This window comes from Trachurus trachurus, assembly GCF_905171665.1.
Source record: "Trachurus trachurus genome assembly, chromosome: 22".
Taxonomy (NCBI): domain Eukaryota; kingdom Metazoa; phylum Chordata; class Actinopteri; order Carangiformes; family Carangidae; genus Trachurus; species Trachurus trachurus.
Genome location: NC_139907.1, coordinates 21,657,361 through 21,682,878, shown reverse-complemented (window position 1 = coordinate 21,682,878; position 25,518 = coordinate 21,657,361). Strand labels below are relative to the sequence as shown.

The following is a 25,518-nucleotide window of genomic DNA, read 5'->3' as shown; positions in this document are numbered from 1 at the left end:
GGCTTAATGATGATTTCAAACCACTTCCTGACATTGACACCTGCCGTTACATTGCAGCAGGCTACTTCTTCTATTTTCACACACACACCATGTGATGGTGACATACAGTAGATCTGACTGGAATCATCATCATGCCAGTAAATCAAACCTGTCAGTTACGTATGCCTGAATCAGGGCCTGATGGGATATTAGTGACACTGTCAGCGTCAGGAAACACAGGGAGGCAGCTGTGGCAAAAACAAGTGTGACTCATTCTCACTGCATCTGTGCTATTTACGTGATGTGTTAAATTCAAGTGAATCACTACATTGCTTCAAAGGAAAGTGTCGATAAAATGCACCATTGCAAACTGTGCCAATTTGTGGTTTCAATATAAGCAAAGGTTTTTTTGTCTGTTTGTTTTTTCTCAAAATCATTTTTTTTTTCCTGAAATACTGTATATGTAAGAGAAGGGAAAAAAATCCTCCTTGTAGAAACATTCACCCTTTTCTGTTTTGTTTGTGCACATTCAGACCGACATGATGACAGGGATTTGTGTCTACTTTTGTTGTGATTGACAATTAAACAATGTTTACACAGTGATTTAACATATTAAGCTTTACACCAGCAGTATAATGTAGCTAGCAGCTTGACGGACGGTCAATAAATCCCATAAAAAACCATGACCAATAATCCGGTGCATATTCTCATTTGCCCAGGTCATAGTATTTCAAAGCAACTGGACTTTGTTATTTCCTAGACAAATAACGAAGTCCAGTTGCTTTCGATTTAACCTCCTTTGAAAAAACATGACCAATAATGAGTTGACCCCTGATAGGAATATTATGGTCATAAAGCCTCATGCTCACAAACTGACACACATGTTGCAGTTTCATGTTGCAATTCTTTCTATTGTTTTAGTAATGTTGGCTAAAAACTACAGGGTTATGAAACCTTTTTTTTTAAATGTCAATATTATCATGACTTGGATTTCAAGATTTAAATCTTGAAAATCAACCATTGTAATGCCCCCATCACCACCAACACCACAATTATTTTATCTACACTGTTAAATAATCTGCTTAAGAAGGTGGAACAAATTTGAATTGGAATGAGCTGGGGGAGAGCTATAGAGAAAAGGTTGGTGGAGACAAGTGGGCAAAGAAAGAAACAGAAACTTGATGATTATTATTCTGTGTTACTCAGGATTTGCAAACTGAAGTTCATGCAGCGGCAGCCAGCTCACACACATGACTCAGACAGCGGTCAAACGTGTCTAAATCAGCACATCCCCTGGTGAAAAGGTGGTTTAGAAAAAAAAAACTCACCAATTGGGTGGTGTACCAGTAGAGAGCTGTCTTCTTTAGCGCAAACCAGTACTTCTTCCATTTTATACCCAGGAAGCCTTTACTCTCTTTCTTCCTGTACAGCCAGCCCTGGTGGTCTGGCTGACCCAGCTCTTTGACCGAGACTCGTCTTCTGCTCATCGTACCATTGCCTGTGCACAAAAAGCAAACATGCACGTTAATGCACAGAGACCTCCTCCCCTCGGTCCACAGAGAAACAAAGCCACAGCAGAATAAAGTCTAACAGAAGACAAAGACAGAAGTCGGACACACAAAACACAAACATTTCCATTCAAGTCCAAATAGGCCAATGCATTTGGTCAATAACCAAATGAGTTTCTAAAAATAACACAGAACAAACCCACACAACAAAACCCGGAACAATCAATTGAGAAGTTGTGCTACATTTCAGCCTACCTGTTTCTCAGTATCACTCAGCAGTGTCAATGCAATGTCAACAAAATGTCACAAATGTTTGCTTCCAAGAAGAACCGAGGCTCTGCCAACACAGAGCTAAAATAGATGAGAACTGAAGTGAAACTAACCAAGCGCTGTCTGAAAAACCCTCTGTACACACTAATTGCCCTGCCACTTCATACACGCCCACAGAGGGGCCAAATTATAGTTGCAGGCACTCACACACACACACAGATACATACATACAGACAAAGCAACAGGATGACAACTTACCTCCCCGACTCTTCTTTTTGGACTTGTGTCGGAGGGAGACCTTTGGGAGCAGGGCAGAGGAGGACAACGTGAGGTCAGAGAGCGACAGGCAGAAGAGAAGAACACATGAGCAGTTTCAGACCCTAGAGCTGAGACGAAGAGGCTGGAACATCCTGTTTCTCACACTAAGTGTCACATGCGTTTGCTCTGCTGTTCTCTCTTTTTCGCTACTGACACACACATTGACACACACCTACCTTCTCTCTAACATCCTCATCTGTCGCTTGACTTTCAGGCTTGTCACATTTCTAGTCCATTGTGAATTACGTTTAGCGTTAAAAAAAGAAAAAGAAAAACCGTATGACAAGCTCTTCTGCTGATGTATGAAACCTCGTTGGCATTAATATATTTCACTTTATCATCATAAAAAATAGCAGAAGCAGAAGTACTTCCACCAGTGGAGGGAGTGCAAAGTTTCTGTTTCATTAACATGAGTCAACATCTGACTTTGAAATGAATGTCATAGTGTGAAAAAAAACAAAAAAACTGAACAAATACTTACTGGGTTGTAGTCATCAGCAGCCATAGATGGAGACACTGATATGGGGAAAGCAGCCTGTTGAAATAAAGCAGAAGATACAACTTATTCACAGAACAGGTGTGTGGGTTGTCAGCGCACCACAGAGAAATGGGCTGAAATGTGTTTTTTTCATGTGTGACAAGAGGAAGTGACATCACGGGCAGACAGTGGAGGAAACCTTCTTTTTAATTTGTTTTTTTTTTCCAACTTGTGTGAAAGAATATAAATATGATTTGAAAGCAGGAAGAAAAATTAGAATTTCTCCGACTGAAGTGGAAGATGAGGCTGAAATAAAGGTTTTAAACACTAAAAAATGAATAATGATGAACAGCAGTGACTCACAGCTGAAATATCACCATCAGCAATTTCATATAGTCTTCATATGACGCATATAGCCTTCATTTAAAACACAGTGGAATCTGAGGCCATGTTCCCATTCCCAAATGGATCTCATTGGACTGTTGGAGCCCAATGTATCTCAATAAGTTTGATATGATTCTGCTGCTGTCATCACACCTCGATAAATACCTTGTTAGCAGCACATGTGGAACAAAAGAAGACAGCAGTGAAACATTTTACAATCCTAAATGAACCATGACACAAAAGAAGTTGAGAAATCCAAGTTGCCATTATTGACTAACTTCCTCTGCGAACTGCGAGTTCCTTATTTGAAAAGTGACAAAGCTGCCAGAGACACTGTCACATTTTTAGCAAATATTCAACCACCAAGAAAAAGCTTCTCATGATACACTACAACAAAATAAAGATATTATCTCACAGAAAAGTAGTCTCTACCCTCCATTACAGCTCTTTGTGGATTAGAGGTAGAAGAAAGAGTCTGCTCTTCATAAAACCTTGATGTTACACCTTAGTCAGACTGAGAACTACACTAGAACAAAAATAAAACTCAGGAAATGTAACAGCACAGGTGGTGGTCGGGTCACAGGGTCCTGGGTTCAAGTCCTGCTGCAGTTGTTCACATTCAATCACTCACCATAAACTCAATCTACAAGCATTCTCAATGAGAACAAGAAGATGGATGGAGTCGTACCTGGTTCTGTAAAAAACAGATTCACTGCTAGTCCAAACACCTTAGTCGAGTATCCTTTGTGATTCTGAATGCTCTCACAATGACAGCAAAGGGCTCTTATCTGTGTGAAACCCTGTATGTTGTGTGTCTGTGTGGGTCTGTCTTGCACAACACAAACGCATCACATCTTATTCCGGATGTCTGAATGAAGTGGCTGCGTGTGGAAGCTACATGTTGATCACCACAGAAACCACCGCAGAAGCATTATGGTGATGGAGCCTGTGTCTTAGGTAACTAACTTCCTGCTTTTTTTTTTTTTTTTTCCTCCAGACTTTGACAGCAAAGACAAATGTAACCCTAGCTTCTGAAGATGCAAAACAAATCAATGTTTCAATAAACAAATCTATAGATTTGCATGTGATATTTAAACAAAAAGCATGTCCACTTTTCTAGCTGTCTGTGCAGCTGGCAGATATTCCAACCACAGTTTATCAGCATATCATCTGTAAGTGTGTGTGTTTGTTTCCAAAACACAATGAAGGCACAGTAGCTCTTCAGAGGGATGGGAAATGTTAAGTAGCTTGGATACAAAAAAAACATATAAAACAAATAAACGCTAATCCCCACAGCAACAATGTATCTTAAAAACTTAAATGTATGCAAAAGAGGCGATTTTAAAGTGCAATCACAAAATCTACACTGCATCATAGTTCCAACTAAATTTCCTAACCTTTTGCATACATATCTGTAATTTAACCAATGAACTGCACTTTAAAATAATATCATCTAGCCTACACAAATACAACTTTATTATGAAAGTGAACAACTCCTTTAAAATATCAATCAGCCGCGGCCCGTATCCTCTCTGTAGCTGAGCTGAACAAACAACTACGACAAAAATTACTTTTCTATTATCTCAACAGAAATACACGAGGATACTGTACCGTCCACCACGACCTCAACGTTTGAAGTTTGGCCCGAAAGCTCTGCTCAAAGTCTGACCAAACCTTAGCGAGCATGTCGACCACAGACAATGAGGAAAGTCGGGGGCGGCTGGTTGGTTTCAGGTGAGCTCAGGACCTGTTTGGGTGTAGCCCCCCTTTGTTTAGCTCCAAGACGGTATCAGCTCACACAGACACTCAGACTGAAGTTACAAAACACTATGAACGATTTTTTTCCTTCTGTTTGTTTAATATAGCTATGACAGTCATTTGTAATATTTTTGCATCTTGGCAGGCTAATATTAATCAGACGAAATGAAGAGTTTCTCTCAGAGAACATTCGCAGTTGCCACACGCGGCCACTAGGTGTCGCCAAGTCCCTTCAGTGTAAAAACCTAAAGAACCACTGGGAAAAGTCGACATTCAGGTGAAAGGGAAAGCAAGTGCAATAAAGAAAAAAAAGAGTTTTTGTTAAGGAACAGTAAAAAAAAAATAAAAAAAAAGTTATGTTTTATGATGCAACTGGAGCTCAGTCTGATCTAAACATCTGCCCTCATCTGCAAAGCCACAAGGCCACTTAAAAAAATCTGAAGAGTAGCTAACAATGGGTGCACCTTCATCAACATGGGAGGTCAGGACCAGACTGGACGAGTTCATAAGTGTTTTTTCCTATTATTTCTTTGAGGAATTAAAAAAAAAAAAAACATGGCTTCCTTCAGCAAGAAGGAGAAAAACAAGTGTTTCATGTTACAGGGTCCACTCGTAGTTCAGGGAGGCTGTGGCCTGGCTATCAACACCCTTAGCTGTCACAGCGGTGAGCTGAGGTCGTAGCCATAACATCAGTGCTCGGGCTGCAGCAGTGTGGAGATGGTGTTTGGATGTTCTGGTCTGAGTCTGTCTGTGTCAGGATGGTGGTGAACCATAGACACATTCCTCCGTCCTGCGTTATTATAGTCTCCATTTCATTTTGACTTAAATAGACCGGGGCCTCTTCTCTCTTTCCACTTGCTATTGTCCTACAGAGAGTGGTCTGAAAAGTGGTCTGAAGTGACCATGAAGAGACCCCCCCCTCCCCCTTTATATCTTTCACATTCTCACACCATAGTTTCCTCTATGCTTCCCCTCCCATTTGTCACTCTATCTGTCACATCCGTCGCAAGGAACTTCCTTGTGTTATGCCCAAACCCCTCAAGAGCTTCATCCTGAAACGTTTCAATTAAATGTGATGAATTAAGTAAAACATTTCAACACAATTCACACTCTTCTCACTTCTGTGTTGAGGGGAAAAAGCCTCAGCATGCCACTATAGGCTGATTTAAAGGGGCATTTCGTCGAGGGCGAGTTTCGGTGGAAGTGAGGTAATATTGCATGCGACTCATGTCAAAAGGCCTGAAGGATTCACGGGAATGCAGATTGGTCACACCATTGTAGCGCTCAGTCTCCCATCATGATCCATGCTGGGAATTGTCATGGCACTTAGCTAATGTTCTCCCCCCTCCCACCCAGGAACTGTGTGTGTGTGAGTGTGAGGAGGAGAAATGAGAGAGGGGGGACACAGAGTGGCTATTATTTAGCAGGGGAATCTCACACAGTGTAAAGGGGGAAGGGTGCAGGGCTGGAAATGATATCAGATCCTGGCTTGCTCAGTTTGATGGAGCTGCGTGTCTTCCCTCTGCTGTAGGTGGTAACTGCCCAGTCGCCCCCTCTGCTGATCACCACCTCAGTTTAGCTCTCACTACATTTGCACACTGGATCATATTATAGCTCTAAATACAGTATTGAGAGCGGCAGTAAATGAGGATGTGGTTTTTGCTCTGTGTTCTGTTATGTGCACATATAGAGAAGAGAAAGTGGCAAAGAACAAAAACAATGAAATCTGCACATGTTCCACCTTCTGTGCTGCTACATAAACGCTGACAGCAAGGTCAAGGTTTTCTTATTTGGTGGGACAACAAGTCGTCATTGGACCATAAATCTGTGCAAATGCGATATGCTCACTCGCCGCTGTTGACAATGCACCTAATCCATCTGACCCTTTAGAAGGTGGATGAGTGGGGCGTGCCACTGGATTGACATTAACTCATATGGCCTGTGTGCGTGCATATGTGTGTGTATGCAAAGACACAAAAACCAATCCTTAGTTTACCCCTGTGGTGATTGCATTTCCACATCGCTAATAGGTGCCGGATCAATTTTCCCCTAGCAGCACATTCAACAAGGAACAAGATTCTACAGCCATGCTAGCAGCTCTGTGAGGCAGAGTGTCCTACTCAACGCTAACACCTACTTGCTAATACGCTCAGAGCAATTATGCAAACATGTTAAATGTTAACTACTCAGTTTAACATGTTTGTCATCTTGGTTTATTGTGTTTGCATGTCAACAATTATTAATACCGGTAAGCACTTGAAACACTGCGCCTTATGGCTACAGTATTTAGCCACACTCTCATCTTAACTTATCTTATTGGTAATGATAATAAATCAAGATTCAAAAAGACACGAAAGGTGTCATACATAAAAGTTTTTATCCTATTTGTTGTAGTAATTATAAGGGATTGTTGTTGATAATGTATATTTTTGTCCCCAGGAAGAATAGTCCTCACCGTGACGACTAATGGGGATCAATGTACAAATAATGAGCAAATAAACTAAACCTGAAACTCTGTGCAAATGATAGTCCACAATAATTTAATGTTTATACCAAATTTCATGATAACACACCAGTAATTAGTTGTTGGGCAATTTCACTGAAATCCCCAACAGTCAAAGTCATCGTGCTGGAATGGTTATGGAATCCTTGAGGCTGTCTGGATGTCTGTTCAAAATATTATGTATAATTGGTGAGATACTCTGGTCTGGAAAAGAGGTGGACTGACTGACAGACATGCATTACCATCCACAGAACCATGCTGCTCGTGTGGCTAAAAAAGAAGATGGTGTAGACTCAGATTGTGTGTGTGTGTGTGTGTGTGTGTGTGTGTGTGTGTGTGTGTGTGTGTGTGTGTGTGTGTGTGTGTGTGTGTGTGTGTGTGTGTGTGTGTGTGTGTGTGTGTGTGTGTGTGTGTGTGTGTGTATGTGAAGTTGTGCATGTTGTCATATGTCACTGTGAAATGTAATGGGCCTGTAGCTGAGGCTTTCGGTTTCACCACCTCCTGCCAAGGCTGAGGCCAGTGACATTCCTCACATTGCACAGTGTTTGTATCGAACTCACACACATACACACTGTACACAGACACTGAGTGACTGCATACGGTTAATTTCTAAGTCAGTTAAGTCTGATAGATAGATACTCACTGCTTGAGAGAAGGACCAGGATCGTATATGTGGCTGATTATACCTGTAAGAACAGAGTAGATTGCAGATGGTTTAAGACAACCCACTTCAACTGACGTCAGTACTTAGAGTCATGTTGTCCTGTATACCACTTTATATCAGATAAGAGTCTCTCTTGAAATTTTCCAACACATACTTACTGCCTCCCAGCCCATTCATAACCATTCATTATGTTTATCTATATTCAAATCTAGCTTACTTTGATTTGGCGTGAACAAAACAGATCCCTTGATGACTGTTTAAGGTCGGCATTTACTTGCTGTGCCAGTGGTAGCGATGATACATTTGGCAATCAGCCCTAGCAGCAGGGGCCGACAAGAAGCTTGTTCCTGATGCTCAAAATACTTGATCTACCTCAGCCAGGCCTCACCCTGCAATTTCACAAATGAAAATTGTCTCTGGCTAGTTCTTCCTGTCTTTGGGATTGCTGACATGTCTTGTGTTCTCCTCCTCCCGTCTGTCATCCATAAATTTTCACTGCGTTGTCACCTCTTTAAATTACTAGTGTGCTAAAGGTTGCATTGATTATCTTTTCACAACTTCAAATTCTTGGGTTGATGTGTTCTACCTACCACTTAGACAGAGTGACTCCCACATTTTTCTTTGTTTGTTATGATAAGCATTTTAGAAATGGAATTGACGCACCATCACATGTTATGCTTTGTCATCAGGAACCTGGTTTGTTTTTACACATTACCGGGGCAAAATTAAGATGACACTTGATTAAATCTACCGTCAATCAAAATCTCATGCTCAAATCCCGCCCCCCCAAACAATGAGTCAACTGCTTATCTGCCAGATTTACTATAGCATCTTTCTATATATTCTACATGTGAGTAATATGTTTTGATTGAGCGTGCAAAAAAAAACAAAAAACGGATGTGATGCGTTTGTATGCGGCTCTTAGAATAGAACCGCAAGGAGGGTGGAGGGGTATTATTGTGCAAGGCGTTTAGTCATTGATCACAGTGTTAATGTGACGAGTCACACATCCTCAGGCCCTACATCCAAGACCAGAGGAAGTACCGGTACATCTGTTCCAGGGATGGAGCAGCAAACCTCAGTTGTCGTCATGCTTCGCAGTGGGATGGAGTTATTTATGGTGGTAAAATGCAGAACTATCACGATTTGTCATAACAGTGACATTTCTAAAGATTCTTCTCCCGAATGTGACGGTGTCTTGGGGGGGTGGGTGGCAAAGTCCGGATGCATATGAGAAATAATGATGTCAGAAATAGAAATGTATCTGCCTGTTTAAAAATAAAGATCTGAACTGATTTAGTATTCAAAGCTGTGACAAGTCAGTTTTCAACTTTTCAGAAGGAGTTTGGTCTGGAAATGTCTTCATTTTCAGTACTTTAAGTAAGTACTTTATGGGGTCTCAACTAGAAAAGAAAATAACAACAAGCATTTTTAACATCTGCAACAGTTATATGTTGATTCTTTCCTCTAATTATGTAAGTGAATTTAATATGCTATAATTACGTTTTCTTTCTCCAACCCTTTTCTGGGTTCACTTCATACTTGGATGATAACAAAAAATATTGTCATTGTTACTATTGTTACCTTAAAGCTGTTGCTAACTCATCCTGCCCTGTATGTATCCAGCCTGGTTGTCTGTAGCGGATTTTCCCTGATCATAAAAGCAGCTCACCCACTGACCCTGCACACTGTGGCTTGTTTTAAAGAGATTCCACAGCTTGCTGTCACTCCCTGTAAGAAAATCAGACCCACCCTGTTCTTATGTCTCCCATCTGACCTGTACACTATGAAACAGTGTGTTTGTGTGTGTGTGGGAGGGAGAGAAAGAGAGATGGAGGAACTCACCGGTTGAGGAAGTCACTGCTAGAGTGCCACTCAGGTCCCTGTGATACATAAAGATCTATGTGTTAACGCATGTCGGAGAGGAAGTCTTTCTGCTGGTCTTGTTTAGTCTTTTTTGCTCAACATCCAACAAATGATTTTATGTGGTGGTAGATCTGAAATGTTAACTGCACAACTGCAGCAGGCAACTAGGTTTGACACATTTAGAACAAAACAATCATCACATTCATAATCTGTGCCTGGGATTTGTGATAAATTAGCAATGAAACTATTCCACATGCACAGGCTACCAATAATTCAACATATCATTCCTGTGCAGGCGTAACATGTTAGTGGTTAGCAAACTGAGCAGTGGGTTAAACAGAGTGCAGGTAGTACTTAAGCAGACCACAGGTTTTCAGAAAGTGCAAATTAGTGAGGACCGCAGGCGACTATAGCTTGTCAAGCTTGGGCAGAGCAAGGCATGGGGAAGAAGAGGTGGAGGAAAGATAAGAGAAGAGAAGAGGCCCATCTCCATCAGTAAACTCATGCACAGTAAAACTAAGGTGAAGGGAAAAAAAAGAAAAGGTGAGCACGGTGGATCGTTGTTGGTAGCGGTCAGATCTTCAGCACTGACGAAGATGACGGGAGGTGTCGGTCGTCGCCTGGCAAATGCTTCTTCAAATCAATGAAAATGGCAAAAGGCTGTCAGGCATAGTAATCCTAACCTCACATTTCAATTCTTAAAGGACAACATATGTGCAGGAATAAGGTCCCCTGACGGAAAACCTGCTCTGACCATATGGTCCCCCAGCTGGAATTTTAAAGTTCATCAAAGAGGTAAGTCGTTACATAACCATCACCATCTGAGACACAGTGAAAAAAAGGTAACTTGACATCAGCTATCCCATTTCAGTGCAAGCTTAAAAAGAAAACAGAAGCAGGGTTCACCTCAAAAGGTCAAAGCAGGTTAGAAACACAGCCGGCTCCAGCACTCAGTCCAAGACTGGAAGTTATTAACTAAAGCTGCCCATCAATTAAAACCGGAATAACAGTTGAGCACATACAGTTTTCAAAAGAGAAATCGTTATCCCACATGCTAAATTAGAGTTACACTTTGAGCAGTAAGTCCACACCCAATGTTAAAATGAAGACAATACAAAAGATCACTGAAATAACTGCAATTTTTAATAAACGCTATTCAAATCTTACAAAAGGCAGATAAAGCAACAACAGACACTTCTTCCCTGTATTGTTTTAAATAATACTGTCATTCTGTCTCTTGTGAAATCTGTTCTTCCCATAGCATGTGCTAATAGAAGGCCATTTGACCTGTGTTTCCTACAGGACTGGTTCAAAAACACTGGCTTTATAAAACCAGTTATTACTGTCAACCAGCTGTATATATAGGCCCCTTTAGGTGGGTAATTGCAGAGTTAACTGTGCATAGCTTTAAAACCAGCACAAATACTGTATTTGCTAGAGACAAGATAAAAAATCCTTTTGCCAACCAAAATAGCACAGTCAACTGCATCTCTCTGAAGTATATGCATAGCTTACAAGAGGCAACTGTTGGCAGAAGGTAATGTAACTAGCTGATCACAAAAGTGTAGTTTGATAAAGAGAAAAAAAACATGTATAGTAAAAGCACAATTTCACTAACAAAATATGCTGTTTGTTTCACTTAGTTTTATTTTTTTTTTTATAACTTATTCATTGCAAATAAATCAGAGTAAGCAAATAACTGAAATTATATCAGGCAAGTTTTCTGAAATCTTAAATAATGGTACCAGAGAGCATTTGAACTGAAACATAACATAACTTAATATGTACAGAGGAGTTCAGAGACAGCACAAAAAGGCTTAAAGTGTCCTAAACCTGAACAAATGTATCTTCTTGAGGCAGAGAGGGGCCTTATAGTCAGAGACAAAGAGGATTGTGGGCAGTGTTAAAGGGGTGATGACATAATGTAGTGAGTACTACAAGAAGCAAGTTTGGTTGAGGAGTAGTAGTTGGTAGTAGTAGTAACGCCAGGGAAATATGGAGTTTGGGGAAACAGGAGTGTGAGAAAAGCCCGAAGCTGCCAAAAAAACAGCTGGACGTTAAAAATCAAAGGCACTGAGGAAGGACACAAGACAGGAACAGGAAGCCCCGGACAGGAAGCGCATCATCAGTGAGTCAATAGCTTAAGCCGCGTGATCCAACTGACCAGTAGTGAGCGTTCTGCTGTTGTGCGCTTGGAGGCGGGGGCTATTGGGGTCTTCTTCGTGTCCTCCTGGTAGGGGATGGTAGCGCTGTTGTGGAGGTCTGAGTTGGAGTAGTACCGGCTGCCCCGGATGTGGTCCACTCGGACGAGGTGGCGTTCCCCCGCAGGCCTGTAGGGCGGGGACACTGAGGGGACTTCCTCCGCGATGGTGGGGATCCTCTCGTTGCTCAGGTATCTGTACAGGAGGTCTTCGCCTAAAACAGAGACGACAAAGGAAGTTAACGAGTGTACTGTACTAGGGATCGACCGATATGTTTTTTTCAAGGCCGATACCAATACCGATTATTAATAATCAAGAAGAGCGATAACTAATATTTAGAACCACTATTCACTTGCAGTTAAAATGAACAATTAGAATAACACACCTGGGATTAGACTGAATACAGTATATTGGTTGTTTCTTGTCTGTACATTGTTAAAATCTGTGATAAAAAAGACCTTAAAATTCAGGCAGAGAGACGGCTGCATTAGAGCCATAGGAGCGTGTTTTTTCATTTTATCAGTTATCGGTGAAAAAAATGCAGAATATCGGCCGATATTATCAACCATGCCGATAATCGGTCTATCCGACAGTGGTCTTATCACAGCACAGATGATGTCAGCGTGTGTGTACGTACCTTTCCTTCCCTGTGCCCAGGGCTTGGCGTAGGGATCTATCACTCCAACGCAAGTATCTGCTGGCATGGACAGAGGCCGAGGCTTTCCTATGAGGAAGAGTAATTACTATCAATGAATGATGTTAATTCAAGGATGCATTTATTCGATATCTATCAGTGGAATATTCATGAGACACACTGATAAGAAAATACTGACCACGTGAAGGCTTGTGCTCTCTCATTCTGGGCTGGATCACGTTGGCCGTGATGGGACAGCCGGTGCTCAGTTTGTCATAATCTGCGATGGTGCAGCGTCTCCTGCTCTCCTGGTCCAGAAAGGAGTTGGGTGATTCAGAGCCCTTTGGTCTTTTGCTAATGCTGGACAAGGAGTCTGTTCTCATCTCTCTGCAGAGAGAAACAAACACTGAGTCATTTATCAAAGCACAGCATGCCAATTTAAAATATGAAATAGAATATCAGGATTAATGTCATGTTACCAGCTTTGGTGTAATTCTAATGAAATAAATATGACAAAGCTGCACACTTCTATTAAGATTATCATTTTCTCTAGATTTTTCAGTGAAGTGGTCACGTTCTGTCAACATCCTGGAGGTGGAGGATGAAGGAGCCGTTGCATAAGGACTATGATGGGAGCAGAGTGGGCAAGCAGAACAGAAAGTGGAGTGGGAGGGGAAAGAACTAAGGTGATCACGGGCCCAGGGTGCACTCATTATCCACAAGCCTCCGAGGCATGGGTGAGGAGTTGTGGCAAAGGTCGATTTGATCGATTACTGCGGGATGGAAGTCACCCTCCATCATTCTTGCTGGTCGTCGTTTTTCAAGTTCTTTCCTGGCTTCTATCTAATGCTTCTATCTAATTCAACCTGTTGAATGAGACTGTATCCGCTTTGATAAGCTCTTCAAATGAAAAGGGACGACTCACCGTGGGGTGTACGGCATAGGGGGGGGAGGGGGGATGTACAAGTCCATGATAGCCGGCTTCTCTTTTTTGGTTGTTCCATTAGCTGAGCCGCAGGGAGACTGGGCTCTGATCAAGGAGGAGTTGTTCTGGAAAAGACAGCATCATCAGTCAAAGTCAAAATGTTCAACACCAAATACAATGAAGAATCAGTGATAGACATCCAAGTTCTGCTTATGAATATTGATTAAATACATGAGTTTACTGTCAAGAGCAAATTTAAAAAAAAAGAAAAAAAGTTCTTGCTTTCTGTTTCCTACAGTTTGTGTTTTTTAAATACAGACTAAATATGATGAATAGGAGGAGTTCACCAGAAGTGGTGAGACATTTGAGTGCTTGAGTGCGTCTCCCCGAGTATAAACCTTCATGTTTGAGGTACGGAAAGACTGTAAGTGAAATCCAAAATAGCCTATGAGACATGCACTTAAAACTACACTCTTTTACCACAGTTATGTTTCCAGCACTCAACAGCATCGTGCCCTTGACTCAGTGGACCACTCTTCATCCCTGTCTCCTTCTCATCAGACCAAAATGATACGTCCAGTAGATGTGATATATTAATGATAAACTAAACATCTGATCCGTGATCTGATGAATCGGTGCCCCCTTCGCCTTTTTTCCAAATAACTCCTGTGTGTACAAATTATATAGTATTACAAAGCCAGTGCCATTCAATGTTGAATCACGGTGTGTGATTTGTCTCTGTTTTGCCTTCTGGGGTGTTATTATCACAGATAAACCTAGATGGTTAACTCTGATACCCCTGTCTACTTGTTAAAACAAGATGCTGGTGGACATGTTGACATTGGCCACCTTTCAGCTGAGAGCCTCTTTGTTGTTGTTGAGAAACCCACTCTTATCTGATATCTTCTCATCTTTCTCTCTGTGGCTATAAAACTAAAAACAGGCTACGCATGATAAGACAATGCCAGAGCCTGAATTTTGTCAGTCTAAGCTTACAAAGATCTTATTGTCTCCCTGTCAAACGGGGGACTCAGGTGCGGAGACATGGTTAAAAGCTGAGCCAAGCCCTAATGTGCTCACATGAGGCGGGACAGCAAATTGGATTACAGACACATAACCTTATTAGCACAATATTTATCAGCCACCTCTGGGTCTTTGTTGAACAATAGACATTAGGCTACGCAGACACAACACGGATGGACAATGCAAAGTCCTATTGTCTTCTGTGGATGACTTCAAATTAACAAGATACAATCTAAACCAGACTCCAAAACTATGAGCTGGCAGCGTTATCTCCCAGACCGACTGACATCACGAGACTCTTTTTGTTTGTTTGCCTCTGGTGGCTGCTCGTGACGGAACAAACTCAACGTTGTGCTCGATATAGCCGGCAGCACTTTCAGGGTGGCTCCATGACACTTGTCTAAACTTGCAGCTTTGCAACCAACTCCCTAAAAATCAGATAATTGGTTGACAATGACACAGCAAGTGTGTGTGTGCTTGTGTGTCTGTGTGTATATATATACTATATATACGTATATATACCTGAGGTACTGGAGGCTTCCAGCGCATGTTCTTGAGAGGGGCGGGGGTGAAACCTGTTGTGCCTGTGGGCCTCTTCTTGAGGAGGAGGACCACACCTTTGGGGTCCTCCCTCAGTTTGATAACCAGGTTTTTCAGCTGCCAGCCCACCTGGTTAACAGGATGTGAAAAATTAAAGTAATTAAAATCATACAACAATGTACTGAATGTGATCTATTTACCATAATGGATGTTCAAATATGTGGATAATGGATGTGAAAAAGTGGAGGTTCTCACCACTGTCTGCTGGTTCACCTGGATCACCTCATCACCTGCATGGATCTTCCTGGTCAGGTCTGCAGGAGACTGAAGAACAAACACACACTAATAAGGTCAAAGCCTATTGGATAAATGTTGAAACATCACTGTACCTGCTGCCATAAACAAACACCCTGTGGTAACTGGAGGCTTATTTGGTGACTCTCTGTCTGACTACGACTGTTCCTGCCTTCGTGTTTCCGTTCAAAAAGCAAATATCTGATGAACAAACGCTCCCAAGTTCAAAAAATCGTGAGAAAATCCACACGGCTCTCTGTCTCTGCATATCAGTTCCATCATTTTACATGTCACACTCATATCAAACAAGATTAATGAGTCATTATTGTTGATGATTCAGATCCTGATTCACAATTAAGGACCGGAGGCATAAGGATCCAACCGTGGCAGTGATGCCACTGCATTAGTCACTGGCTGTCTCAGTGTGGGGGTGCTAAGATGTTGTGTGATATTTAATGATTACTAGAGTGTAGAAGCAAAAGGTTCAGTTCACAGATGAGCAATTCTTCACTCCTTCAGATAAAGTAACTCTGTGTGGCCTCAGTATAAGAGGAGGCGAATGAAAAGAAAGATGAGGAGGAGGATGAGCGTGATGTTTTCTTTTAGAGTCTATATCAGAAATGTATTCTCAGGAGTGAGGTGTAAGAACGTGAGTTGACCATATAAATGAGATATAAAAATAGAAACACTATCAGTAATTGCTTTGTGGTGTGCTTTGAACATAATGTTATACTTACATGCTCTGTGGTTCCCGTGATGACATGTAAACCATCATAAGTAGATTTGATGTACATCCCCTGTGTAAAAAAAACACACACACACACACACAAAATGATTATGGTCAAAATATAATATCCCCAGAGGGAGACAAATGTATGATGGGGACGTGAGGGGTCACAATTTGACACACATTGCATGCATTCCAGGTTGGAGACAGAAAGTTTGGGACATAAAAAAAAAATTCCCAGCATTCCTTACCAAACCCTCTCCCGGCTTGATATTGGTCAGCTGGACTTCTTCCAAGCAGGCCGACTGGCTCATCAGGGGGTCAGAGGTGGTTCTCACGGTCTGATCACAGATGTTGTTCAGAATCTTAGACTACAGAGGAGAAGGGGTAAAAACAAAATGCAGCCGTGAATAAAATAGGAAGCACAAGACTCCAGAGAACTTTTGATTGTAAGTGAAGTGTTAAATCCTCTAATGGTGTATTGTGTCTTGAATAACCAGTCGAGGTATTGTGTGGTTTACGGGTTTGAACAAGTCAGGTTGCACTGTGCTGCTTACCTTCACTGGTGCTCATGCCTCTGTGTGTCTATATTCATGTTTAGTGTTGAGGCTCAATGGGCTATAAGGGGCCATTATTTTGCTATTAGCTAGACGTTCCTGAGCACACACAACAATGAACTCGGTCCTGCGCACACACCCTTTCTCTCAGCTTCGCCCTTTGCTTGTTTTAGGACACAAACTGTAATTTGTCATAATTAGAGGGGTCTTTTCTGTGGCACATGCATTTTGTTTTGAACACACGGTGTGCATTTTATGTGGACAAGCTCAGAAAATGGGGGGAAAAATACCATGCAGAGCAGATGGGGAACATAGACAAGAGCAAGACAATTCAAAATCTTACAAAGACAGTGTCAGCTCTACTGCTGACTTGTCTGAGAGGGAGACATAGTGCCAGAGGAAACCCTGTGTTAGCCTAAGGAGTCTGGAGAGTGTTAGCAACAGGAAACGCTGATTGATGGCCGGGGCATGTTAGTGCCGCCTCCTCCACTGGCAATCCTATAGACCTGTCTGCTCTATTCACCCAGAAAATTGACCTTGCTGCCAAGAGCACGTCTCACAATCTGGATGTAAAAAGACATTTACTCCCCCCACCCAAAAAAAGGCTGAAAAAAAAGACATTTTCCCTGCACACAGGAAATCCTGGGTCCCCCTTTAGTTTACATTTTAGAAAACAAAGGGAAGAGATAGAGTTTACTTACAACTTCTAGGATCTTCTCTTCCATCTCGTAAACACTGCAGTCCTGTAGAGAAGACAGAGATGACAGATGAGATGTGGGAGCAGTAAACAACAGGGGAGGCTTAACGGAAGAGGTTATTCAATGGCCAGAGAGAAAAAGTATAGGGGTTGGGTAAGTGCGATATAATCAACATTCCAGATATAGACCTGAGAAAAATGGAGAAGAGCCACAAATAAACAGCTTTTAGTTTCAAATTGCCTCCTTGGCTAAATTCTGGGGATTCTATAATTGCAGAATGCCCCGTGTGGTTTGGTGAACTATACTGGAACTTGAAGGACATGTGAACAGATGACGTAAGGGAAAATATGTAATCTTCAGAAAGTCCTCATGCAAATAGTCCTTGGGGGTCTCTTCAAGTCAGACATGAGACATGAGAGCTGACAGTAGCTGTGAACTTGGTTGTTTGGGGGAAAATATGTGCTGATAAAATGTGCAAGGTCAGCTGGGATACTGAGCGCCATCCCCGACATAGGGACGGGTAGACTGCAGCTGGACTGGACACAGCTGAGGCAACAGCCTCTCCTGACAACTGTGTTGTTGGTGGTGAAAGGGCCTGTGGTTAGGAAAGGGCGGGTTCACAGTGCATTATTTGTTGGGGGAGGGGTGGCGCTCTTTATGCTGGGAATGCCCCCAAGGGAAAGCCATCCATCAAAACACAGGTGAAATGCTTCTGTCAAAACCAGAGAGCGCAGAAAGCCCTCGCAAGCCACCAGCCTTTGTCAGCGCAAAATAAAGGGAAACTGGTGTTGTGGCCCGCACTGTATTAGTGACATGCATAGGCATGTGCCATGTACAAAGCCTGCTCTGTGGCTCTTTATAAATCCATTGTGCAGGCAGCAAATGGGGGGGTCAAGCAAGTTTTTCCATATTTCCATAGCTTGCACATTCCACTGGTCGTAGAGGCGAGCGCCTGTTTTCAAAGGCACTTGGCTTGTCAAACTGTTGGTTTGTTTGTATAGACAGGGTTTGCATGACTGTCTGTGGCCATGAGAGCGATGGTTTCCCAACATGATGAGTCCATCCTGTGCTCCCTAATAAGTTTGATTTGTGTTTGAGAGCCTAAGCTCCTCTAATAAGGTTCCACATCTTTCTTACTTTGAGGGGAAAAATGAAAACCCAAGATAAACACCAAGTAGGAAAAAGAGCCATCAGGACAGGTTTCATTTGACATACACTGGTCCCAAAAATTCTGTTTCCATACAATACATCTTCAGTCGGCCAAGAACATGTGGTGGTTTTTCCAAAGAATTTGGCTATGCTTGCGTAAACACTTAACTGCATACTTCTTTCACAGACTGGACAATGTTTGGATGACTACATTGTTGACCGAGCCAAGAGGGATGAGCTAAAAATACATATTTTGATGTTTACTTGTCCTCAGAGAAAACAGTAACGGCGGCAGACATGGCTTGGCTTGCTGGTAGCTTTAACATTCACACAACATTTCTCTCTTGTTTCAGACTACCATCAAATCATGTGAAAACAATATCACAGATAATCCTCCTAAGTTCTGTTCGTGATATCCAAAATAATCCCATATCTTTGCGGAAAACCAAAGTCTTTCTCGTAGACAGGAGCCAGATCAGAACTAAGCACAGAGAGAGGCTGAGGGACAATTCCCTGGGTGTACTGATCCCGCACGTTATGGACTTGATCCCACAGCCGGTGTGGATCAGATGACTCTGTGTGCAGCTCTCTGGGCCTTTGATCTGCCACCAGAGCGGATTTGCATGGTCGAGCAATGAAGTGGCCGACAGAGAGGAGCGCTGGCAAAGTGCTGAAACCTGGAGAGTTGCTGCCTTTAAACTGGAGTGAAATAAAGGACATGAACTGCAATACTTAAGACCTGGCCTTCTAATGTCCTGTTATTCACACAGTGTCACTATAAGATGGATATATATTTGTTGAGGTTCAGTGTTTGGCCTTCATAATGGAATCTGCCTGTTTTTCTATTTAAAAAGAGAAATAAGCTACATATCTCATCTAAAAATTCAGGAGTGGGAAGCACGCACAAAAGACACAAGAGATCGATGAAAAATGTGTTCTTTGAAAGAGAATGACCTCCACGCAGACAGGTCAGCCAAGATGGGTGATGCGTTCACAGTTTTATGGCCGTGTCCCATTGTGTGTGTACACACAGGCTTCATTCAAGCAGAACACATAAACTGTGTGATCTGAAAAGCCCCAATTCTTGGCTGAAGTTCATGAACGAGCTGGGCAAACCTCACGCTGTCCTCCCCCATCATAAAACTAATCACTGAGGCAGTCTCCTGTGCAACCTATTTTAGTGGCTCATATGCTTGCCTGCTTATTATTGAAGAAAAAAAAAGCCATAACAAAACAATAGGTCCAAAGAAATGAGAAACAGAGTCCAGAAGTATGCCGCTAGGTTTACACATTTCAGATTCCTTAACGACGGAGAGAGTTGGAAATAAGCCTTTCTCATCTGTGACTCTGCAGCTCTGTGCAATTACGATTAACAATGAGTTGATTTAAAACTAACAGGGGACTAAACTACGCCGCCCCCTCCAGCTGCTGGAGGAAAACTAATCGCTCCAGTCCTACAAGAGTCTTTCAGCACCTATCAGGAGTTTATTCTACACCGTAACCTCTGTACTTCACATGGCAGTGTGGGAAATGTATACCCCCCCCCTCTCTCCTGGATGACCATGACCGAGACATCCACTGTAAATCATCAGAGGCCCTGAAATCCCAGACTCTGGCGAGGAAATAGGCACTCTGGGAAAGGAATTTATTTTGATGCAATAACCCTCCAAAAACGACACCTGCAGCCTCGGCAGCCACTTTCACTGGCGGTGTAGAGAAAGTGTTGCTTATCCTTGTGCGTTTAAGACAAAAACCTTTGTGCAGAAGAAAGGAAAGGCTGCTCACCAGCTGCCTGTGTTTGATACATATGTATGAGCTAAACCACTGCTGGTTGCATGAGACTGACAGAGGTGGACACTTAAGTTGTGCCATGATGCAACACGAGAGCAATTCTCTGCAGAAAGTCCTGGGGTCTAGTGTCTAGTGTGGATGTTTGCTGATGTTCTGTTTTAACCGTTAGCTGTGGAAGAAGTCAGATGGACCTCCTCCTCATCCCTGGCATTAAAAAAAAAAAACCTACACACGGGAAGCGCTTTCAGACAGTTTGATCTCCCGCTGTGAGCATCTTGGAGATGCAAAAACAGGAACCACATGGCTGAGGGAGAATGGCAGCCTGGGGAATGTTGGCAGGCACCTTTAAAAGCACGCCAGCGGGTTTTATGAAACTGGAAAACACAAAAGCGACGTTTACCATTAAACGTCCCCGCACTAAGGGGGTCTCCTTATTAGCCAGCGTGAGGGGGGGGAAAGATCCCAAGAAAAACATCAGCATTTGCAATAATGTGCTCAGACTGCTGGCTTCAGGTTCATGTCATGGCTGCCAGACCACATTTCCCATAACTCTCTTCTCCTACACTTTATCCTGCATGTCTGTGCCCCCAAGCTTGTATGTATTCAGTGGAAAAAGCTATCGTGCATGTGCATATGTGTGTGTGTGTGTGTGTGTGTGTGTGTGTGTGTGTGTGTGTCTTTTCCTTGGGGCTGGCTACATGTGTGCTGTTGAACTAACTAGCATGCAGACCTGTTGAACTGTGGTGGTGAGCTCCAGGCACAGCTGAATGATCTTGTTCTTGGTGGCTGTGAAGTCACTGATCCCTGTAAGAGGCGTCCTGCAAACAGACAAAGAAGGAAAGGGAGAACATTAAGGAGCAAGTCTGGACTGCTTGACTGCACAACTGTAAAATCCATGTTTAGAACAATAACGGTTGATACTAATATCGAAGCAATTGAGTCATTAAGTCATAAAAAGGCTAAAAACAGAACCAGAGGATGTGTATGGCTGAAGTAGGTTAATAACACAGAGTCTGCTGTAACACGGCAGACTCGGTGAACCTTGCTCTGATTGCTGTGTATGGGTGACTGGCCACAGACAGACAGTCTTTGTTATACCTGAAGAATTTCACTGTTTTAGTGCAGTTCTTGTTTAACCCAAGTAAAATAACAAGATTTTCAATATTAATATTATTATGCTCAGGGTCTATGTCTACAGTCCGAAGCCGTCAGCAGCTATAATACTCAACCAACAACACTACTTGGGATATGGGATACCAATACACAGACGCGCTGGCATTTGATACTTAACATTTGACACTGACAAATATTAGAATAAGAGGAAAATACATTTTTTAAAAAGATGTAAAATGTAACTATTACTGTAAAATTTATTTAATAACACGTAAAAATGTGTTTATGTTGTCATCTGGGTTCTGACTCAACATTGAGCACAGACGTCTGTACTGCTCCCATCTACCATTTATGATCATGATGTCACTGTACACAAGCCTGCCACCAAAGAAGAGAAGCTTAATTTCAGCCAGCTATCATTTAATCCTGCCAACCTGCTTAATATGCTCTGCTTTTATGGTGTCATGGGTTGTGGAGCAGGTCACGTAGAGAGCAGAGGGGATATAGACATTCAGAAATCAATTTTTGGGCCATTACGTCCAAATAAAGAATGATTTATCTCACCCAGCCGTGTCCAGACTCAGCACCAAGCGTTATTATCACATTCTGTTAAGCTATGTCTTTTATGTGTGATATCTACTTTTGTGAGCAGACGGTGTCGGCAGCCTCTCTGATATCTGATCTGATTCACAGTGTACAGGCAGGTTGCGGTGATAGAGGTCTTATTACCTGTCCAGCCAAGCCAGGAGGCTCTTTGCGGCTCCGATCAGCTCCACCACGGATGTGAGGAAGTCGTTGGGTGGCTTGCGAGAGGTGGTGCCTTCATACGCGGGGCTTTTTCTACGTTCGGACGTGGCCATGTGCAGACTGTTGGTGGCAGCTCGCATCCTCACAACCAGATTCTTCAAGTTGTCCGTCTCGACTCCGTAGTTCTGCAACAGTACAACAACACACAATTCAAACTGTGCACCACATGCATGCTTTGCATGTGCCAATCAAGCTTAGAATCAAAGCAAACAATCCTTTCACACTCTAGTCCTGGGAGGTTCTTTGCCCCTAAGACATGTAGTTTCCTGTACAGTGAATGGCTGTAATCATTTCTCAGGCAGATATGATTTAAATGCACTCATCTGTGTGAGGACAGCGCAGCCATGAAAACCCTTCAGTCTACAGATTTATTCGAGGGGCGTGCACGTGCCATCACCTGATTCCTATCAAGCAGAGCAAAGTTTGCATTCTTGTGCCGGGGGTTGTTTCCTGCTTTTCCATTCCTCGACTTTATAGGTTGTTCACATGCACAAAAGCAGCAGGGTTGTGTCTTCACGGGTCACTAAGTACAGTACAGATCAAGCTATGAACGGTACTTCTGCAGAGCACTTGAACACACTACAACAGGATGCACTTTTTTTTCCCAAGCAGAGTGAAGTGTGTGTCTGAGGCTTAGCTTCGCCACTTGTCAAATATTTTAAAGAGCTTGCTTTAAAGTCCTGTCACTGTTTTGATTGAGTAAATGGGTGTGTAGCGATGTGTTGCTTAAAAGGTAAATAGAGGAACGGTGGCCCGGCTCTTGTCTCGGTAAATATCAACTTACATGGTGTTGCATCGCTGCCAGCAATGCTGCTGTTGTGTTGTCCTCACTCCAGTGTAGCAACTGGAGCTATACAACCAGATAAACTCGTTTTTGCGAGAAATGATGAGGAGTCGTAGTAAGCTGTTTTTTGTCCTCTTTTACTGTGGCTCTTTACCATCTCACACAGACAGAGTGAAAACTGTAATAAACGATACAAAAACCGTTACATTCATGACGTGAGCTTATTCACAAGCCTAACTCAATGTACATACACATTTTAATTATTGTTTTTAATTACAACAGAATATTATCTTTGTAAATATGTATTTCAACATTAACTTATTATATTTATTGTTATTTATCCATTATCTACCATGAAATTACTTACAACATTGCCTCTATGGCGTTCCCAACGCAGGAGATGTGGATATAAAGAAAAACATGCCAACAGATCAGCCTGCTTCCATGTAGCAGTTAGCGGTTAGCAAGGAAAGAACTCAACAAACCCTATCAAAATAAAAGCTCACTCTTCAGAATAAAAGTCTAAATGTCTTAAAGGACAACACACTCCCCGCCTGACCTTTGTGAGGTCACTACTCAGCTAAACTATGAACTAAGCGGGTTTCTGATCTTCAGTCTTTAGCTAGAAGTAAGATGACTTCTGAAACTGGTCTAAAGAAAGTCTTTGAATGTCCTTGATCTGTGGTCTTCAATTCCACTTTCCTGACCCTTCCATCACCTCCAGGAAAGGTCTTTGTGATCATAGCCATTGGCCAGTTGTTGCGAGCAGCTTGATTGTCCTTGAGAAGAACAATGTCGCCTTCTTGGAGGTTTTTGCAGGATTTGGTCCATTTTTTCCGATGTTGCAAGGTGAACAAGTAGTCTTGTCTCCAACGATTCCAGAACTTGTTGGCGAGACATTGTACTTGTCTCCACTGTTTGGTCAGGAGATCTTTATCTGTAAAGTCCCCTGGTGGAGGTGGGACTCCAACTTTCTGAGTTAGGAGCATTGATGGTGACAGAATGAATGGATCCTCAGGGTCATTTGAAACTGGGATCAGTGGCCTTGCGTTTATGATTGCTGTCACCTCTGCCATTAATGTACACAAGACCTCATGGGTTAAGCGCTCGTATTGTTGTAGCAGCATGGAGTCCAAAATTCTTCGGGCCACTCCAATCAAACGTTCCCAAGAGCCACCCATGTGCGAGGCATGTGGGGGGTTGAAAACCCAGGTGCACCCTTGATGGCTTAGGAACCTCTGCACAGTGGTGTCTGGTCCGTCTTTACTCATCCCAAGTTCCTTGCAAGCCCCTATGAAGTTTGTGCCGCAATCAGATCTTAGTTGCTTGGCAGGTCCTCTAACTGCAAAGAAACGCCTTATAGCATTGATGCAGCTCGAAGTGTCCATTGAGTCGATGACCTCGATGTGCACTGCTCTGGAGCTCATACAGCAGAACAATATGGCCCAACGCTTGCTCTCAGCTTGTCCTCCTCTTGTACGTCTGGTGATGATAGACCAAGGTCCGAAGACGTCCAACCCCACGTATGTGAAAGGAGGGCAAGTTGCAAGGCGCTCTGGCGGCAAGTCTGCCATGCGTTGTTCCTGCTGTTTTCCTCTAAGTCTACGACAGATTACACATTTGTGTAGGACTGAGTTGACGAGCCTTTTTCCTCCCAGGAGCCATAGTCCTGCTGCTCTGACAGCGCCTTCTGTCAGGTGACGACCTTGATGTTTGACCTGAGCATGATAATGTCTGACAAGTAACAAGGAAACATGGCTGTCTTTTGGGAGGATTATTGGATTCTTTTCTCCAATGTCCAGGTTAGCATTTTTCAGTCGGCCTCCGACGCAGATGAGATTGTTCTGCAGGATTGGACTGAGACGATCAAGGCTGCTGTTTGGAGGAGCTGGCTTGTTTGTTTCCAATGCTTCAAACTCCTTTGCGAATGCTCTCTTCTGAACAGCTCTGATGATAACTTCCTTTGCTTGAGATAGTTCATCTGGGGTGCGAGGCAAATCGCACTTATGCCATCCCTTGCACTTGTCCACACTGCTGGAGGACTTGTACGACCTTGCAATATGAATTAGAAGAGCTACGGCTCGGACAAGAGTATGGAAGCTAGAGAACCTTTGAAAACCTTCTGTGCAAAGGCCTCCCTCTCTAAGTTGCGTGGCGTAGCTTCTCACCTGTGGACGGATTTCGACGTCTAGCTCCGGTTCGACTAAATCGAATGAGCTCAATGATTCTGTGTCATTGGACGGTTTGAGCAGAAAGGCGGCTCCTGTAAACCACGTTGTTTGTGCCAGGTGTGAAGCAGGCACCGACCTTGATGCGTGGTCAGCAGGATTATCCTCCGTAGGCACGTAGTGCCATTGGTCCGATCTTGTGGTCTGACGAATACGCTGAACTCTATTATGGACATAGACGTAGAAGCGTTTGGATTCGTTATAGATGTAACCGAGGACCACTTTGCTGTCGGTATAGAACTGGGTGGAGTTCAGCCTCAAGTCCAACTCATCATAAATTAGTTCTGCCATTTCCACAGCCAAGACTGCAGCGCATAGC

The 25,518-nt window shown here is 42.8% G+C and overlaps 1 protein-coding gene across 2 annotated transcripts in view; it reads right to left on the bottom strand.

The window, feature by feature from the left end:
* The window catches only part of LOC311005810 (connector enhancer of kinase suppressor of ras 3-like), a 54,366-nt gene that overhangs the window by 5,338 nt on the left and 23,510 nt on the right, over positions 1-25,518 (bottom strand). For both annotated transcript variants that reach the window (XM_083998388.1, XM_083998389.1), the window contains 16 exons: positions 22,110-22,312; positions 20,998-21,085; positions 17,331-17,372; positions 16,324-16,443; positions 16,083-16,142; positions 15,307-15,375; positions 15,034-15,180; positions 13,489-13,613; positions 12,763-12,950; positions 12,567-12,653; positions 11,893-12,143; positions 9,708-9,745; positions 7,842-7,884; positions 2,557-2,610; positions 2,016-2,055; positions 1,308-1,477 (listed from right to left, as the gene is read on the bottom strand). In XM_083998388.1, coding sequence (XP_083854514.1) covers positions 1,308-1,477; positions 2,016-2,055; positions 2,557-2,610; positions 7,842-7,884; positions 9,708-9,745; positions 11,893-12,143; positions 12,567-12,653; positions 12,763-12,950; positions 13,489-13,613; positions 15,034-15,180; positions 15,307-15,375; positions 16,083-16,142; positions 16,324-16,443; positions 17,331-17,372; positions 20,998-21,085; positions 22,110-22,312 — 1,725 coding nt within the window. The remainder of the gene's footprint in view (positions 1-1,307; positions 1,478-2,015; positions 2,056-2,556; positions 2,611-7,841; positions 7,885-9,707; positions 9,746-11,892; positions 12,144-12,566; positions 12,654-12,762; positions 12,951-13,488; positions 13,614-15,033; positions 15,181-15,306; positions 15,376-16,082; positions 16,143-16,323; positions 16,444-17,330; positions 17,373-20,997; positions 21,086-22,109; positions 22,313-25,518) is intronic.